General features: G+C 41.3%; 1 protein-coding gene across 1 annotated transcript; it reads right to left on the bottom strand.

Moving 5' to 3' along the window:
* Positions 1 to 10,071: 10,071 nt before the first annotated feature.
* On the bottom strand, positions 10,072 to 12,571 carry LOC141628293 (uncharacterized). Its single transcript, XM_074441453.1, has 3 exons — positions 11,920 to 12,571; positions 11,000 to 11,334; positions 10,072 to 10,341 (listed from the first exon to the last, which is right to left on the bottom strand). Exons 1-3 carry the CDS (start codon positions 12,569 to 12,571, stop codon positions 10,072 to 10,074), a joined length of 1,257 nt encoding a protein of 418 aa, XP_074297554.1.
* Positions 12,572 to 19,398: the final 6,827 nt, after the last annotated feature.

Here is a 19,398-nt window from a genome sequence, read left to right as displayed (position 1 = left end):
CTTATCGCCATTTACATGCTGCTTTTCGATTTCGTTTGAGGAATTGTTGGGACATATATGCTGTGGGTCGAAATTTTCGACTGGTAGGGAGTATTCATGTTGTTTTTTCTGCTTGTTTTTCCTTCTGTCTAAGCCAGTTTTAGACACTATTTTTCTTATCATGCCCCTACCCTTGTTACAGGATGGAGTCTAGTTCGTTACCTTCTACCAGCTCCACCTCTAGTCCGTCTCTGTCGGAGACAGTGGCCCCTCGTTTGCCGCCACCCTCCGCCTTAGTCACCACTACTGACCCGTGTTTCTAGTTTCAATTGCGGGACGGTTTTTGCGCTAGCTAGCTCTTCTGCTAGCTCGATTCAGTCGCCACTTCCTCTACGGTCACCACCACACGCCTAGCACCGCTTCTAGTCCCTCTTCGGTGGTGACCACAAACATCACTACCTCCGCACCACCTCTACTTTTACACATTTGGCGGACTCGCCAAAGAGCTGGAATCGCCTTCGAGCGCCCCCGGTTCCCTCACACCGTCGCTTCACGAGCTTCGCTTTGAGTTCCGAGGCGGGTCGTAGATGGGGCCCCGAGCCGCACCACTCCGATCACCTCTACTTCCGCTCCTAGCACTTCTACAAAGTTCTTGCCTCTACTGCATACACGATCACGGTCCGAGGGGACACTTCCTCGACCCTCACCCGCACTACCCGGTACATTTCGTTAACGCTTTCCATCGTAAGAAATTTTATAACCCGCTTTGCTCAGCCTTGTGTGCTTGTACCTTCCCGATTTCTAGAGAAATCGGCACTTGAGAGACTCGGTATCTACGAGTCGGTTTGTGAGTTTTTACGGGGCACGGGGATGGTCGGGCTCATCACTATGAGCGGCCGTACCTTTTTAGCCGAGCCTCGAGTTTCTCGCTCTTTTACCTTCTCCCCAGGGCACACGAGGCCGACCCCGATAGTTCTTGATGTCCTTCCTATTGTTTAACCGGACCTTCCCGATGACACTAGGGAAGTTTGGTAGGTTACTTGACCTTTCCTCTACGGCTTGATCGCTCGCCCCAAGGAAGGTCTACCGTCGCTTTGGTGGTGTCGGCCCGGACCACTTTTAGGGAGCGAAAGCTCCATCAGTCCACCTTCCCCGTCCGTCCATTGTTTCCTTAGACTGATGGGGAGCACTATTTTCGTTCGAAAGGAGCCAAACAACATGACCAACACCGAGCTCTCCATCCTGGGCGGTTACCTAAACATCGACTGCGAGGGTCCTTTTACCCTCAACATAGCTTACTTGACCGCCCAAGACCTTCGAGCCACGGGAAGAAGGAGACGGAACCATTACTGCGGTGGCATAGCCACCATTCTTACCCGTCGCCTTTTCCCCGTTTGGCCTCGTGATCTGCAGACCTCGAGGAGAGAGGCTGCGAGTCCGGATGCCATGCTTTCTCGGCATTGGGCGACTCAGCACTACCAGACTTGGAAGATTGACGGCTCCTTGTCTGTAGACTTACCTTGTGACACTCTCCCCCGTATTGAGCCCCTTCCTACTGTTGCTAGGGGCGCCCGTCTGCCACCACTACCTCACCTTCTCCTTCCACCTAGACCTACTCCTGCTGCACCCGCCGCCAAGAAGCGGCATCTTGAGACCGGAGAGGGGTCTACACCTTCAGGGAGTGCCCAGCCTTCCACGGCTACTCCCGATCCGACCCCTCCTCCCATTACTACTACCACTCCTACTACCACTCCCACTCCCACTCCCACTGACCAGACACAGACTGAGCCGGTCTTACCGGCTACTTTCGTACTACCTACTCCCTTTGTGGCGCCCGCGGTCCCGGACCAAGGGGCGCCGTTTACGGTTTGTTGCATGTGATTGCAGAGCGTCAGGCTCGTATGGAGAGGGACATGTCTTTAGCCTTGCACCCTCTGTACGAGTACCACTTGAGGCGACACTGTCCGATTCCATAGGATTGGCCACACCCTTCCTTCTACAGGTACCCACCTGAGGGGTACCCGGAGTCGGCTGACGAGGAGGAGGAGGAGGACCCAGAGGTGGCAGTGGAGAGAGATCGTGCTGAGGAGCAGAGGAGGAGAGAGACCCGGAGTTTAGGGTGGAGGAGATCCGGGAGAGCAGTGACGACAACGACGACGAGTAGCTATTGGTCTACTCACTTCCCCAGTTTTCTGGCTGGTTTGGGGAAGTTCGTATTTTTGTATGTATCTCTTACTCTTTTATTTTGTCTCCTTTATATTGATTGTTTTTTATTAATTGGTTGTATATTCCCGTTCCCCTGTATATCTGCTGGTGTATGCTGTAGGACAACGAGGGCGTTGTCCGTTTTGGTTTAGGGAGGGTATTGCATCCTTTTGAGTCTGCATTTGCATTTGTTTTGCATTCACGTTTATTTTTCAGCTTGCATTGTTGTTTATTTTCATTAAAAATCAAAAATCCAAAAAATTAGAAAATTTCAAAAAATTCAAAAAAAATATTCACGTTTATTTTTGCATATAGGTTGAGTCGGAACGGTAGATTTCCGTGATGATAATGCACTATAACTTGTCTTTTTGCTTGAGCCCTGCACTTTTATTAATAGTTATCAGCTTTGTCATACGCATAGTCTACGAGTTTCTGTTCAAATATAGCCGACTGTCTAGACTTGACCTAATAAATTGGCAAACTACTTGAAAAATTCTGAGTTTTAGAGCCATAATTGGTGACATTCATGACTTGTTCATTAGGAATTGAGAGTACTACTCCTTGCATAGCATGTTCATCATTTTTGCACATTTATGACATTCAATTTCTCGTCAAATGCACATATTCGGGTTTGTGGTTGGTGTCACATGCAGGGAGATGCTTGCAAATTTCCCTTTCCTTATATTTTTCACCCATTTAGCTCCACATTAGCCAAAACTTGACCTTTTGACCCATTAGCTACATCCTAAATTAAGCCTGCCTAGTCAAGCTAGTTAGTATGTTCTTTTGTGGTATGTTTCTCCGTTGCAGTTTGGCCCATATTTCTCTGTTTTGGAGTTGGTGGAAATTGAGGAAGGAGGAATAAGAAAAAAAAAAGAAAAAAAAAGAAAGACGTGAAAAAGAAAAAGAAAAAAAAAGAAAAAAAAAAGAAAAAGAAAAACTGGAAAGACGTGAGACAGGAAGAAAAAGAAAGAAAGGAAGTTTAAAAAAAAAAGAGTTGTTTTATTTGAGTTAGTTCATTCAGACGGTATAAAAAAAAGGGAAGTTTGTGACCGTCTGACTCCTCCGTTTTATCCCATACTTTTTGAGGAGATTGTGTTTGAGTTTAGTGAGTTATGTGCCAAATGAAGGGGCACTTGTACTTAGTTTTTCAGTCAGTTGAGATTCGGATGATTTCTTTATGGTCCTGTTAGGAACTAGCTTGACGCTTTTACCTCCACATTTCCATAACATGTTTTGCCTTTTCTCACCTGAACCTCACTATTCCCATATTATTTGTAAGCTCTCGGCTGTGACGGACATTATCGGTTGGAGTGTGTGCATTAGTACTTGAATTTTCTTTCATTTTTGTTGCATGCATGCTATGTAGGTCGCAGTTAGGTGAGTGACTGTCTTTTCGTACCTCTTTTACATATATCATTCACCTTTGCTTCATGAGAGAAGAGTGACCACAAGAGAATCCGATTTTGTTGGTCTTGCAAGGTCGATAGGTTGGCTATATTTCTGAACAGCTTATAATTCGTTTGCGTATTGATTTGCTAGCTTTAATCGTTAGTTTTTGTTGCATTAAATCGGTTCAAGTAGACAAGTTAAGCTAGCTCTGAGTTATCATTTCCGTTCCATTAGTTTAGTTTTGAGTTTACTCGAGGACGAGTAAAGGTTCGGTTTGGGGAGATTTGATACGTGCCTAATATATAGTCTTTTTAGCCTATTTCAGCACGTATTTCTATGCATTTTTATACTGTTTTTATGGTATTTTGCCCCGAATTGGCTACTTTGGTTCGTTTTGTCCATTTTGTAGAAATGAACTCGAAAGTAGTGGAATCGTACTCTTTTTCGTCCTTTTTGCATGCATTTAGAGAAGACGGGATTGTTCCAGAGTGAGATACTGCATTTGGAAGCGTCATGGTACGGAGTACGAGGCATTTAGGCGCGGAATTGAGCTGAAATGAAGACGAAATACTCGATCGAGCAGTTTTACCACTCGATCGAGTGGTTTTTACGTCTCCCATTGGTCGATCGAGTAGAATTCTACTCGATCCATAGCTTGCAGAAAAACCAGTTACTCGATCGAGTAACTTTCTACTCGATCGAGTAGATTTGCTGAGGTGTTTACTCGATCGAGTGGTTTCGCTGATTATGGGCTTTAAACAGCCCGTGTGTTGTTTAATTTCGCAAACTTAAGTACTTTTCCTATTTAAACCTACGTTAACTAGGTAATTAGGATCTTTTATCTATTCTTTTTATCTATCAAGAAACTTTACTGCGTTACTTTGTTTCCTCTGTAACCTTACTTTTGGGATTATTCTTGCTCGGATTTTGTGTTCTTTACGCCGGATTCACACTGATTGTAATTCCTTTCTCTTCCCTTAATAATAATTAATCCTTGTTGTTTTAATTGCTTGTTATTCCATTTAATTACCTTGCCCTAATTTCTCTTTATGCTTTTTACTTGTTATTTCATAATGTCTACTGCTGGAAATCTATCTGCTGTTAGTTTAATTAGCGACATGAGTAGCTAAACCCCTTTAATGTTGGGATTAGGGGATCTGCGGTAGGATTGTAACGATGTAGTAAATGAAACAGACGAAATAATTACAAGACTCTGTCACCATAGCAATTTAATTGTATTTATCGACTTAGTTGAGTGCACACTTCTGATTCACCTCTTTAATCTGGCTAAAATTAATCCTAGATCAAAAGATTGGACTAAATAGGCCTGCTATGAACAGTAGACTACCCTGACGAGAATGAAAGTTAAGTTAGTGGTATTTTAGGATAGAAAGTGGACCGAAATGACCTTACAACATCCGTCTTACATTAATTCGTCTGAGTCATTTACAGCTGAGTCACTGGACTACCGTAGTGAACCGAAATCCTGACATGTCCCTCTTTATCTGATAGTTTAAACTCATTTCCTGCCTTTATTGCTCTCGCCCTTTATTTCTCTTTCCTTTAAAATTTGTAGTTTAGATAACAATTCAAACAATTCCCCTCCCCCCCCCCCCCATTTGTGACCAAAAAGACGGACTTCTACAGATATCTTGCCTCCCTGTGGAGATCGACCTGACTTCCCTAGCTATATAGTTAGTCGAGTTAGTTTATTTTTGACAGGTACACGACAGACGTGTCAAATGGTATTACTGAAGATACAAAGTTACATCACATTTCTTACTGTAACATAGTTTTAAGAGAAACGTCAAAGTAAAACTATTAGTAATATATATTCAATTACTTGTGACACATATGACAATGAAAATGCTGATGATGATGCATCATGGAAAGATGATGACAAACCAACCAGTGAGGCAGATGAAGATGGATCCGGTGAAGGTAATAGAGTAACAATGTTATTGTACTATTGTTACTTCTTTAAATAACTAAGTTAAACATGACCTGTATTCAATTACTTGTGACACAGATGAGGATGAAGATGCGGAGGATGAAGATGCATCAGGGCAGCCTGATGATAAACCAAGCAGTGAGGCAAATGAAGAACCATCTGGTGAAGGTAATAGAATAACAATGTTACTGTAATTTGATCCGAGTTATACATCACCTGTGTTACTGTAACATAATTTTAATAGAAAATCAGAGTGAAATAATTTCGTTTTTTTTAACAATTATTAATATTCAATTACTGATTTAAATGAAGACAAAGAACAAATGGGCAAGACAGATGAAGAGGAAGATAATGATAAGGATGAAGAGGAGGGTGATGGCAATGAAAAACCAGATGAAGACAAAGGTGATGATAACTATGAAGATGGTGCTAGCAATAAAAACGAAGATAACAGTAAGGAGGATGAAGGAAATGGTAATGAAGAGGGCAATGGGAATGATAAAACTGGTGAAGAGGAAGGAAAAACTAGCGAGGGCGGTAAGGAGACAGTTGGCAAAGAAGAAGCAAGAAGTAGTTAGGTAAGAGAAGATGCTAATGATGATGAAGTTGATATTGTGGATGACGGCAGTATAGACGACTATGTCGACGATTGTAGCGATGAGGTCCTATATCAAAATTATGATGAAGAAACAGGCGACCACTATTTGTTACATTCTGAAACAACTGAAGCGTGGATGTGTGTGATGGATCCTTGCTACGGCTGCACATTGGATTGTGGCCTACCAGTTCCGAATCTAACACTTGTGTCCGAGACTATGATAGAATATGAGCAGTTAATGGTGCGCGTTCTTGAACTTAGGAAAGAAACAACTGATTATTGTTTTCTTGACGATGATGAGGACCTTCGAGATTCGTAAGTACTCTTTTTATTTTTGAACTGTTATGGACATATGGTTTACTATAACACTGTGACTGTGGTACCTTTAACTGTTGTTACAGTAACACTATTATTCTATAAAAATGGTATTCTGACACGAACTTCTCGTTGTCCAACAGGGAAAAGCTTGTCTCGTATGGGAAGAACCCCTTCATTCTTAGGGAAGATTTAATTTCATTGGTTTCTGTTGAGCTTATTTATACAATGGTGATTGAATATTGGGCAATGTTTCTCAATGACCTTATCTTCCGAAAGGTAGCAAGTGATACACCATCAAGAATATTCATGGAATTAGCTCAATCTGTATGTTACTATAAAAAATAAATGTTTATTGATATTGTGTTTGTCTATTGTTATGCGCTATCGTTATTAACTTTTATGTTCATATTTATTTTTGAAGGGGGCATTAAAAGGTTTGTTTCGTCCAAAACCTAATCCTAAGAGAGATTTTGAAGCTGAAGTTGTGCATACCTTCAAATGTTGGGTCAAATACTGCAAGAATCCACTTAATTTTGGTTCTGATATGGTAAGAACATTACTGTTATTTTTTATTGTTCTATAAGTAGAGTGTATATATATATGTATATATATATATATATATATATATATATATATATATATGTTTGACAATTATTTCTGCTTAATTGCAAATATTCATTCCGCTCATTCTGGAGAGACACTTCTTCTGTGCTTGTATAATTTTTTTGTTGAAAAGGATTGACTACCTCGACAACAAACCGTTTTATATTAGATCGCGAAAAGCAAAAATGGCAAGGAATGCCGTAAGTCTCCTCTACTTATATATTATCAGCTTTTCATATATAATAATATTTTTAACTTCCATTATAGTAACAATGTTACATTTTTATATAGGCAACTATCATGGGGAAATTGATGGTGCAGATGGGTGTTGAAAAAGGATCTTAGATGCTGAATTACCCAATTAAGAACGTGAAAAATGTGGATTGTGGGGTTTTCATAATGCTTCACATGGCGTTCCACACGGGAAGTGTATTTGAATGTGGGTTGATTGATGCACAGAAAAGAATTTTGTACCGGGCTGAAATTTGTGCAACACTTGTTCGAAGTGATTTAAACGCAGAACGAACAGAGGTCCTAAAAGAATCTCAGAATTCAGGGAAAAAAGAGAACAGTTGAAGGATAAGCTAGTGGAAAAAAGAAAGGAGGAAGAGAAAAAAAAAAGGAAGGAGGAAGAGCAAAAAAATAAAGAGGCAAAGGGAAAAAGAAAGGAGGAAGAGTCGGTGGAAGTAAAGGCGAAGGTGGTGAGAATGAAGTCCGTTGCTCACAAGCAACCCAAAAAGGTAATTACTCCTAAAGAAATTGATCAAGATGAGGTGAGAATAATAAAATTTTGCGAAGATGATGCAATTGTAATACCCGTCCTTTTAGGGACCCGTTGACCGACGTTGACTGACCTTAGTCACTTATCTTAACCTTCGTAAACCTTACGAGTGATTACTTGTGACGATGTGAGCTTTGGTTTGTGTGTTACTCGATCTAGCGGAGGCTACTCGATCGAGTAGCTTGGTGGCTCGGTCGAGTAGAGGTCACTCGGTCGAGTAAGTTGGTTACTCGATCGAGTAACGGGTTTGCAGCGGGGAATTATAAATCGTTAATTGTGAAACCCCAAATCATTTTCTCTACCTTCTTCCTAAACCTAAATGCCGTCACCTCTCTTCTCCTTCACCATGGTTCACCTCCTTGATGCCTTTGTGAGTGAGAATGCCTTAGGGATAAGATGCTTGAGTCGGGTAGCGGTCTTGATGCCGGATTGCTGTGTAATAGGTATGTCGTCATCATCATCATCGTCATCTTTGTTTTCAATTAGGTTTATAGTCGTAGTAATAGATGGTTGTAATGGTTGTATAGGTGGTGTTCATGGTTGATGGGTATCTTGTGATCGGACGCGGTATCGCTGCGGTTTGCTAAAGGTAGGTTCGTCTACTCAGTACTGTGGATTGTCTAGAGAGTCTGTTGATGTTCTTTGGTTGGTTTAGTGTCGGTATTTCTGGTTGGTTGTGGTAGTTGATCAGTCTTGTGTTTGTTTGATAGTTGGTGATTGTTGTCTGTACAGCTGATTGTGGTTGTTTGTCTGTGGTTCACGCCCTTAATTTTCCCTCTTTGGAACCCGCTACAGGAGGGGATGTGCACATAAAGGAACATGGGTTTATCGCTCGGATATATGAGGAGGCTTAGGTGGGAACTGCTGCGGTCCGCCACTGGCAGGACTTGACCTTCGGGCAGTCAGAGGTGTGTGGTTGGTTGGAGGATGTGTGGTGTGTGTGCTGTTGTACTTGTGTTGTGTCTGCTTTTGTGTGTCTGTTATCTCAGTCACTGACCTTGTGTGGTTTTGTTGTGTTGTCCGTTTGTGTTGTGTCTGCCGTGATCTACTATGGTGAGCAGTCAGTCTTAGCAGGTTGATGTTGGATCATAGCTGGGTGCTTGGAGGGACGAGTCTACCACGAGTCATGCTAGAGATAGTTTCACATAGCTGATAGTAGTCTTGAGTTGTATCTTTTATATCGTCAGTCGGTTGTTAATAACTTGTAATATAATATGAACGTTCTTTTATCGACATTTGATTATTATTATCCTCGGGCAACCGAGATGGTAACGCCCTTATTTGCTAAGGAAGGTCTTGTTAAGGCTCCTTGGTAGATGGGGGTATTACAGCAATGGGTTATTCTTTAGGTTATTCGCCTACTAACAGTGATTTGTTCCTAGTCTCTGAATTTATGAATGCAAATAAGAAACTATTGTCCACCACATCTAATCTGAGAAGGAGGTGCTTGATTATGGGTTCCTTGATGATGTCAACTTCGATAAAAGGTAAAATGTGACATTGTTACTATAACAGTGTTACTGTAACATTATTACTATAAAAGCTCTTGACTTACATTATCTGACTATAAAGGCACATCCAACGGTTGTAGCAAACCTCCGGGTCTCTTATGCTCAATCTTCACTTATTGACAAGTGAGGCATTTTCCAACATAAGTGACAATGTCATTCTTCATGTTAGGCCACCAAAATTGAAGCTTCAAATCCTTATACATCTTGTCTCCTCCAAGATGGATTAAATAAGGGGATAGATGAGCTTCATCAAGGACTCTCTTTCTCAAGTCAACGGCATCGGGAACATACACGCAGCTTTGGTAACGAAGATAACCACTAGCATCAATCTCACAATCTTTGGCTTTCCCTTCAAGAAGCTTGGCTTGAAATCTTTTGAAAGTAGAATCATCCACTAGATTATCCCGAATCTCACAAAGAAGGATGGGTTCGGAAACCATAGCACCAAGGTAATCAAAACCACTCTCCACTAGTTGCAAACTTAACTTGCCAAACTCGGTACAAAGGTCATCGGGAAGCACACGGATAGCACTCAAGGAATGAGTTGACATTCTACTAAAAGCATCGGCAACCACATTTGTCTTTCCTTCATGGTACAACAATTCTACATCGTAGTCATTCACTAACTCCAACCATATTGTTGTCTCATATTCAACTCTTTTTGGGTGAAAATATACCTCAAACTCTTATGATCGGTGTAGATACGGCAATGAACTACATTGAGGTAATGTCTCTATATCTTTAAGGCATGAACGACGGCGGCTAACTCAAGATCATGAGTGGGGTAGTTCACTTCATGAACTCTCAATTGTCGTGAAGCATAAGCAGCAACTCTCCTATTTTTCATAAGAACACAACCTAAACCCATCTTAGAAGCATCACAAAACACATCAAACTCTACTCCATCCTCGGGTAAGGTCAAAACGGGAGCGGTAGTCAACCTTCTCTTCAACTCTTGGAACGCTTCCTCACAAGCTTCGGTGCATAAGAACTTGGTCTCTTTCTTCAAAAGTTGTGTCATCGGTCTAGCAAGCTAAGAAAAATCCTTCACAAAGCGACGGTATAACCCGCCAAACCTAAGAAACTACGGATCTTGCCAACATTGGTCATGCTTTTTCATTCCATCACGGCTTCAATCTTTGAAGGGTCCACCATAACACCTTCCTTGGTATCACATGACCAAGAAAAGACACCTTAGATAACCAAAATTCACACTTGGAGAATTTGGCAAACCACTTTTGACGACGAAGAACCTCCAAGATAGTACGAAGATGATCGACATGCTCTTCCTCGGACTTAGAAAGAATGAGAATATCATCGATCAAGACCACAACACACTTGTCCAAGAACTCACTAAAAGTTCGGTTCATTTGGTCCATGAAGATAGCGGGAGCTTTGGTTAATCCAAAGGGCATCACCTTAAACTAATAATGTCCATATCTCATGCTAAAGGCGGTGTTTGGAATATCGGAATCACGAATGGGGATTTGATGATAACCGAATCTCAAATCAATCTTAGAAAAAGTAGAGGCACCTTTGAGTTGATCGAACAAATCTTCAATCCTTGGTAGAGGATACTTGTTCTTGATAGTAACAAGGTTGAGCTCACGATAATCGATACAAAGTCTCATGGATCCATCTTTCTTTTTCACAAAGAGAACGGGAGCACCCCAAGGTGAGTCACTAGGTTGAATAAATCCTTTCTCAATCATCTCATCAAGTTGCTTACTTAACTCCTTAAGTTCGGTTGGTGCCATACGGTAGGGATCTTTAGCAATAGGTCCGGTTCCGGGCACAAGTTCGACAGAAAACTCTACATCTCGCTCGGGAGATATTCCGGGCAACTCCTCGGGAAAAACATCGGTGAATTCACAAATCACGGGCACTTCTTCAAGCTTCGACAAGGAAGAAGAGGTAGAAGCCACCAGACACAAAAATACTTGGTAACCTTTCCTCTCCATACTCATCAACTTCAAAGCGGAAATCAACTTTACACCTTCTTGGGAACAGACTCTTTTATATGAAACACGGGTGCCTAGCGGGCTTTTGAGGCGAATCTTTTGTTCTCTACACTCGAATCTTGCATCATACTTGGATAACCAATTCATACCCAAAATTACATCGAATTCCTCAAGGGGAAAACGAAGTAGGTTAGCGGGGAAAAGAGTTCCCGAAATTAAAATAGGGACATCGGAAAAAGAATAGGAACCTGGAATGACCTCTCCCGATGGTAAGGATATAGGGGTATCCTCAGTAGGTATAGGCTCAAGAGCTAACTTTTCCGAAAACTTAGATGAAATAAAAGATAAAGATGGACCGGTGTCGAAAAGAATAAGGCATGGTTGATCAAAAATTGAGAACATATCCGTAATGATGTCGGGATGAACGACGGCTTCGGCTCGACTCATGACATAGATGGTTCCTCTTGGCTTGGCTTTTGGAGCTTGAGTGGAAGAAGAAGTAGTGTGATCTCTCTTATCGAGGCAATCATTGTAGCGATGTCCGGGTTTCTAACAATGATAACAAGTCAAAGGTCGATTGTAGCATCCAACTCCGGGGTATATGGCTTGCTTACAATTACAGCACTTGCGAGCTTTCTCAAAGTTGGGGTTGTTGTTGCTTGGTCGGGAAACTTGTCCACTTGACTCTTGTCCTCTTGATCCTTGCACCCTTGGTTCTTGTACTCTTGTCAAAAACCTCTTCTTAGCAATGTTTGGTGTAGAAGAAGGCACAAAGGGTCTCTTGCCATGAAAGTTAGGACGGTAGGAATTAGAGAAGGAACGAGGCTTAGTATCATCATCAATAGCCTTCAAGGAATTCTCGGCCCAAAGAGCATCATCAAAGACCGCCACAAAGGTCGTGGAGTCTCTTCTCGCCATAATTTCCAACTTGGGATTCAACTTGCTTCGGTAGAAGTAGACACGTTCATCTTCATCTTTCACGAATCTTGAGGCATAATGAGCAAGATCAATTAACTTGTCGGTGAAATCTTGAACGGATAGTCCTCCTTGATTGAAATCAATGAACTTCTTCAATTTTTGTTGCTTGATTTCCTTAGGGTAGAAACGAGTTTCCACAAGAGACTTGAAACGGTCCCAATCAAAGGTGGGGTCTTGAGTGACGGAAGGTCCGGTTAAAGTCCACCACCTATCGGCCTCCTTTACAAGGAAATGAGAGGCAAGCTTCACTTTGTCTCGATCTTGGACATCATAAAGAGAGAAATTCTTCTCCATGTCACGGAACCACTCCGAAAGCTCAATAGGATCCACTTCACACCATAGGTTCTAGCCTTGTTTCTTGCTAGTTGGCTTGTAATCCAAGCAAAACTTCCTTGACGATCTCCTACTTGTGGGGCGGGATTGGCTTGAACATTGGCATTGGCATTTTGTTGATTTTGGAGAATTTTAGTAAGGGCTTGCATGATAGTATTCTCCAGATTGCTTAGTCTCACCATCTTCTTAAGGCACAAAAGAAATCAAACAAGTTAGTACTTAACAAATAGCATACACAAGAAGACTACCAACTTAGGTCCTTACATCTACCCATCTCTCATTCATTATTCAAGGTCAAGTTCAAAATTTAAATTTGGGGTACACGTGTGTGCGTCGGGAGCAACAAAGGCTCTGATACCAACTGTGATGCCCCCGATAAAGCAGAACGTAAAACTAATAAATACAAGCAGAAAATGAGGGATTTTAAAAGCTTTTATTTAAAAGATAAGGTTTAGCATGCGGGAGTCACTAACTTTCAACGGAGAAAGAGTATGCGGAAATAAAAACATAGGTTCATACAAATAAGATAGTCAAAAAGTGGGGAAAATATATCCTTCGAATGACCAGATGAAAAAGGTGAGCCTAAGTGGTAAATAAGTAATCTACTAGTCCAAGGTACTCTATAGCTCACACCTCTATACCCCACATATGCATCTTCACAAACTTGTCATTCATGTAAACATGAAAGCCACAGTCAGTGGGGAGTAACTCAAGGTTCTCCCAGCCACAAATTGTCGAAACAAATATAACAAAGAATATAAACAGATAAGCACATTAAATAAGATGTGAGTGACTTGAATCATAACTAAACATGGGATCATACATGTTTAAGACAACAGGATAAAGAAAAAGGATGGAGTAAATAAGTAGGTAAGGCATAAGTAACAACAAGTAAATGAAGAAGGAAAATAAGGAGAGTAAACACGATCACTTAGCCACGAGCACGTATTTCATGGATATATGACCAATGCAACCATCCAAATAATGCAAGACCTTTGCTACACTCATTAAGTGTAATTTCCTCTAGTAGGACGACCCTAAAGATCATAGTAACTCGGTCCTAGTCTAAATCTGGTCAGACTCTCGGGACAGAACGGTTCCCGATTCGACATACGGCATAAAAGTCTGCATCCAAGACTCGATCGACATAACGGAAGTCGAGTACCCACATTCGGCAGAACGGTCCGAAAGAGGCGGAAGAAATGAGATAAACTCATACTTTGCAGAACGGCACAAGTAGGCATAAAGGTAAATCAAGCATGTAGGATAGCATTATGGCATTTTAACAAGAATACGACTCCTCACAAGTAATTATTTATTGTAAATCTTTTATACTTGTATTATGTCGATAAGCATTTCATTTTATATATATAAACATGCCAGTTGAATAAAATATAACAAGCGGTAATAAATAATTTGCGTTATGTAAAATACGAGATAAAATGTAAATAACTACAAATGGATCATTCATAAGTCTTCACCATAATATTAGGTTGGCCCAACAACACAAGATGTATGCAAGCCCAACTAAAAAAACATAACAAAACATAAAACATGGGAGAAGGTAACAAGGGGTATGACCATACTAACCAACCCGTGTCCACCCTAGCAATGACCAGGCCGTGGCCATGCTGCCAACACACGGCCAACCACCACGGTTACCCAGCCAGGTCCACCGCCTGCCCCCATGGTCAACCACCAGCCATGGCCAACACCTTCAAAGACGGTCCAACACACCACAACAATCACTTACCCAAATGCAACATTACATATAAATATCAAAACAAGTTCATGAGCATGTTTGAGACGGAAATTCACTTCGACAATACTACTTATAACAACCACCTACATATACCACATTGGCCTCCATTTACCCGCCAACAATGGCCCATATAACCACCAATTCGACCACCCAAACAGCCCATTTAAGCTGCATGAAATCGTGCCAAACACGGTCCATATTGAGACACTTTAAACACGAGTTTTCAAGTATAAACAAGACGGAGTTTTTCCAACACAACGAGTAATAGCAAGATGAATTTGAGATGTATAAATCAAGCTCATAACAGTCCCGAAAGACCACAAAAATCATTCCACATTTTAGCTCTAAAAGTCGCCCTTTCACAGCTCAAAGCAGTCCATTCGAATCCAAATTAAGACGATATAGAAAGCAAGGTTGAGACGGAAACAAAGTACAACTAACACATAAATAACAACCACTAAATTTATCCCAACAATACTTGAAAATACCATGTAAAACAGGCCATTTTTACCCGTCTTTTGAGATGGAAATTCACTCGGCTAAAATATCCACCATACCCGAAAAACTACATGGGGATACAAGCTATGAAACTACTTCAAATAAGCATGTGAAGTAACTAATAAAACCACACATTCAACCACGCATATGAGGAAACCATAAAGAACCAAACTTTATGACAAAAAAAGTATAAAACCGAGATAAAGGGACGAAATTTCGACACTTTGTCGAGTAACCTATCACCGTTACCTCGAAAGCTCTCTATTCTTCAAGTGAATGGTCCACAATGTAAGAGTCTCCCTTCGGGTCTTCAAATTCTTCACCTAGAAGCAAGGAGATGGAATGTTAAAGCTAAAAATTGAAACTTTCATAAGGTGGCAGATTTCGAAACCTCCACAAGAGTGGAAGTTTCTTACTTAGAAAGTTAAAGGATGGAAAGGGGAAGAGAATGGCGCAAAAATCAAAGAAAACGGTCAAGAAATGTAGGAGAAATATAAGTTTGAAGGAGGAGTGTTAATGGTGTGTTCATGCTTGTTGTTGTTGTTGTTGTTGTTGTTGTTGTTGTTGTTGTTGTTGTTATTGTTGTTGTTGTGAGTGTTCGAAAATAGAAAGGGAAGGAGGATGGGGACGGTACAAAAAGTGTGAGAGTGAGGCATTAAAAGGATTAATTTAAGTGAGGTGTAAAATGGTAGGTGTGTGTTGTCGACATGAGATTGGTCCGGGTTAATCTAGTCTCACAAGAGAAATGTGATGGTCTTTTGCTAGACGGAAATACGTCTCAAGTCTACTATAACTTAAGACGTAATTTATTATTATTATTATTATTATTATTATTATTATTATTTATTATAAGATGCGCGCAGCTTTCATTAAAATAAAAATAAAAGGTTTACATGAAATTGGTGGGGAGCCGAGAGACAATCTGGGCTCCCACACCCTTAGCAATAGCAAAGCTAAGTCTAGTAAAAATGTAAGCGGCTACCTGAGCCCCAGCATCCTGAGATACCGAGAATTTCTGGACCCGCTTGAGCAAGGCAACAGCATCCGAACCCAGCTCCCCAAGTGAAGAGAAAGAGAAAGGTAGGAAACCATAACCCGCTACCGCGCACAAATCCCCATACTTAGCACACTTACGCTGAGCAGTATCAGCGACAACCCGGCCCAGCACAAAATCTGCCAACCCAGTCTGAGTCAAAGGTGAAGAACCTGTCAGGTCGACGCACACATCACGCCCTCTGTCCCAAGAATAAAGCAATAAATCCGCAGGACGAAGAGAGCCACCATGCCCATCAACCAAACCGATATCAACCTCCTTCCCCGCAGCAATACCAGACTATAGCAGATGTCGTAAAGAGTGTCCCGGACAAGGTTATGCCAATGTTTAACGCCCACAGTACCAGTACAAGAGACAGCGTGGTCCCCAAAGACATCCCCAGCAAAAACCCGAGAGCAAGCAGGACAGGGCCTAGATACCGTGAATAACGGAACACCCAGACGATACCCCAACACACTACGGTAAGTCCTCCCGTTCATAGTCTGCCCCAACCCTGAGATAGGAACCGCACGTAACCAATCAGAGGAGTGAGAACCCTGCTGAGACTGCCATAAAGCAATCTGGCGTGGTGTAAAAGAAAAAACAGACTCTGAGGCAGCAGCAACCGTCGTGAAATAAATATTATTATTATCATTATCACTATTATTACTATCCGACTATATTCATATATTTTTATATAAACTAAGATTAAAAATATAATTTTTAATAAAAATTATGCTTAAATGGAATTAATTAAATTAAGTAATTTAAAATATTTTTAAAGCTATTATACGTAAAGAGCGGGTGTTACAATCACCCCTCCGTTTAAAAAGTTTCACCAGAAACTTGAAGTAAGGGAGATTACCTTAAGAAACCAAATCCGGATACTTGATACGCATAGAAGATTCCAGTTCCCATGTCTCTTCTTCCACGTTACCGCACTTCCACAAAACTTTCACCAAGGGCACAACTTTACTCCTCAACTTTTTATCTTTCTTATCCAAAATGCGAATAATCTCTCCTCAAAACAAAGAGTAGGCTCGAACTCGGGAATCTCATTTTGCAACACATGACTTGGGTCACTAGTGTACTTCCTAAGTTGAGACATATGGAACACATCATGAACTGTACCCAAACTCAGGGGCAAATCCAATTTGTAAGCCACGACACTAATCCTTTTCACAACATCAAAGGGTCCAATGTACTTTGGACTCAACTTTCCTTTGACTCCAAATCTCTTTACTCCTTTCATCGGGGTTACTTTCAAGGATACCTTATCACCAACTTCAAACTCCAAGGGTCGACGGCAAACATTGGCATAGGACTTTTGGCGATCTTGAGCGGCTTTAATTCTTTCTCGGATGATCTTCACTTGGTCAATTGTCTTAGCTAGCTTGTCGGGTCCTAGATCACGAACATCACTTTCTTGATCCCAACAAATAGGACTACAACACTTCCTTCCATATAAAGCTTCATAAGGAGCCATCTTGATACAAGCATGATAACTATTGTTATAGGAAAATTCCACCAAAGGTAGGCTCTTCTCCCAACTAGTGTGGAAGTCAAGGGCACAAGCACGCAACAAATCTTCAAGGGTTTGAATCGTCCTTTCGGTTTGTCCATCGGCTGAGTGGAGTCACTTGCGGGAGTGGCTTCACGCCCTGGTTTCGCCCTTCGTGGAACCCGCCACGGAAGGGGATGTGCACATTAATGAACATGGGTTTATCGCTCGGTATGAAGAGCGGGGATTTGGTGGGTACGGCTGCGGTCCCCCACTGGCAGGGCTGGTCCAGTGGACAGTTGGTGATTGAGATTGTTGGGATTGGTGTGATTGTATGTGTGACGATGTGAGCTGTCTGTTTATCGGATTGTTGATATGTATATAAATTGTGTGATTAGTACTGACCCCGTTTAAATGTTTTAAAAACTGTGGTGATCCATTCGGAGGTGGTGAGCAGTTGCTTGGCAGGTATATCTTGGATACGCGTGGGATCTAGCTGGGGATGGAGTCATCACATATCGGAGTCCTTAGTCTTCCGCTGTGTTTGTTAAGACAGTTCCTTTCTGTTGGTTTATAGCTTGAGAACAGTTGTATTTTGCTTACAGTTGGTTTTGTTATGTAATCACTTAACTTGTTTAATAAAGTATGTTTCTTCGTTGTCTTATGATTATCATGCCTCGGGTAACCGAGATGGTAGCATCTTTATACCTGAGTGGTCCTGGTAAGGCACTTGGAGTATGGGGGTGTTACAAATGGTATCGAGCGACGATCCCGAAACCCGTAACCAATAAATCCAAAGAATATAGGGAGTCAATTAAAATGAACCCGGGGTAAAGGTTGTAGGAGCTAATGCAAAGACTTGGGAGACGTCCTAAAGTCGCGAACTCGCCCTACAATCTTGAACCGGTCACCTTGGGATACGAGTCGGGATCTCTATGTGTTTACCTTGTGTATTGTGTATCTATATAGTAATGTGTGGTATGAACCAGTGGATGTATGATTGTGGAGAATGGGGAATGTGTAGACAAAGATGGTGACGATGTGATTTTATATATGGTTTGTTGAAAGCATGTTGCATGATAGTTAGTTTACATGTTGGTTGGAATCGTTGGAAAAGTATATGAGAATGATGAATGATATGGTAGAAAAAGAAAGTAGTTCGTATATGATGATGCGTGATGAATAATGATGTTGCAGGACGAATGGTTTATAGTGAGGCAATCCTAATAACATGTGGTTAGGGGGTGTGATAAGATTTGTTTTCGTAGTTTTGTTTGCGTAAAGCTATATATTAAGTTCGTATAATTGTCTACTATCGTATCATATGCGCTTGTTAGATGAAGTATATGGTTGAACTAGATGAATTGATTGGAAAAGATGAAGTGGCAATTTCGTAAGGATATGAATTTCTTGATTATGGAAGTGTTTATGTGATGAAGTGGATTTGTAATGTTGTTGTGTTATAAAAAGTTATGAAAGTTTAAAACATGTGGGTAATACATAATTGAAAGTTGAATGTTATATGAGCATGATAGATGGTAATGTTTGGCTTTTGGTAAGTAGTAACATGAAGAATAGAGGTTCAATGATATGTGTTTTGTATAACGAATTGGATGAAAAGCATGATGGTTGTTTATAACGTGGCACTTGATAACACGAAGTAGATTATTTTGTTGATTGTATGAGGAGTCGCGCAGATTTGAATGCGTAGTTGTAATCATAATGTTGAAATAATAATGAATGCATAGTACGTTGGGGTATGTGAGATAACATGCGGGTAGTATTCACGAGTCTGCATGACTCGATCGAGTGGGTTTGATTCGATCGAGTGGGTATTTGTCGTTATTTTGACCAGAATCGTGTTTTCGGGCACTCGATCGAGTACCTCGGGCACTCGATCGAGTATGGGGTCACTCGATCGAGTAGCCGGGCTACTCGGTCGAGTAAGTCAGAGATCAGAAGGTCTGTTTGGATTCTGGAGTCGGGGCACTCGA

Source organism: Silene latifolia, chromosome Y (assembly GCF_048544455.1).
Source record: "Silene latifolia isolate original U9 population chromosome Y, ASM4854445v1, whole genome shotgun sequence".
NCBI lineage: Eukaryota > Viridiplantae > Streptophyta > Magnoliopsida > Caryophyllales > Caryophyllaceae > Silene > Silene latifolia.
Note: the sequence above shows the minus strand (reverse complement) of the source record. Positions and strands in the feature narration are given on the sequence as shown.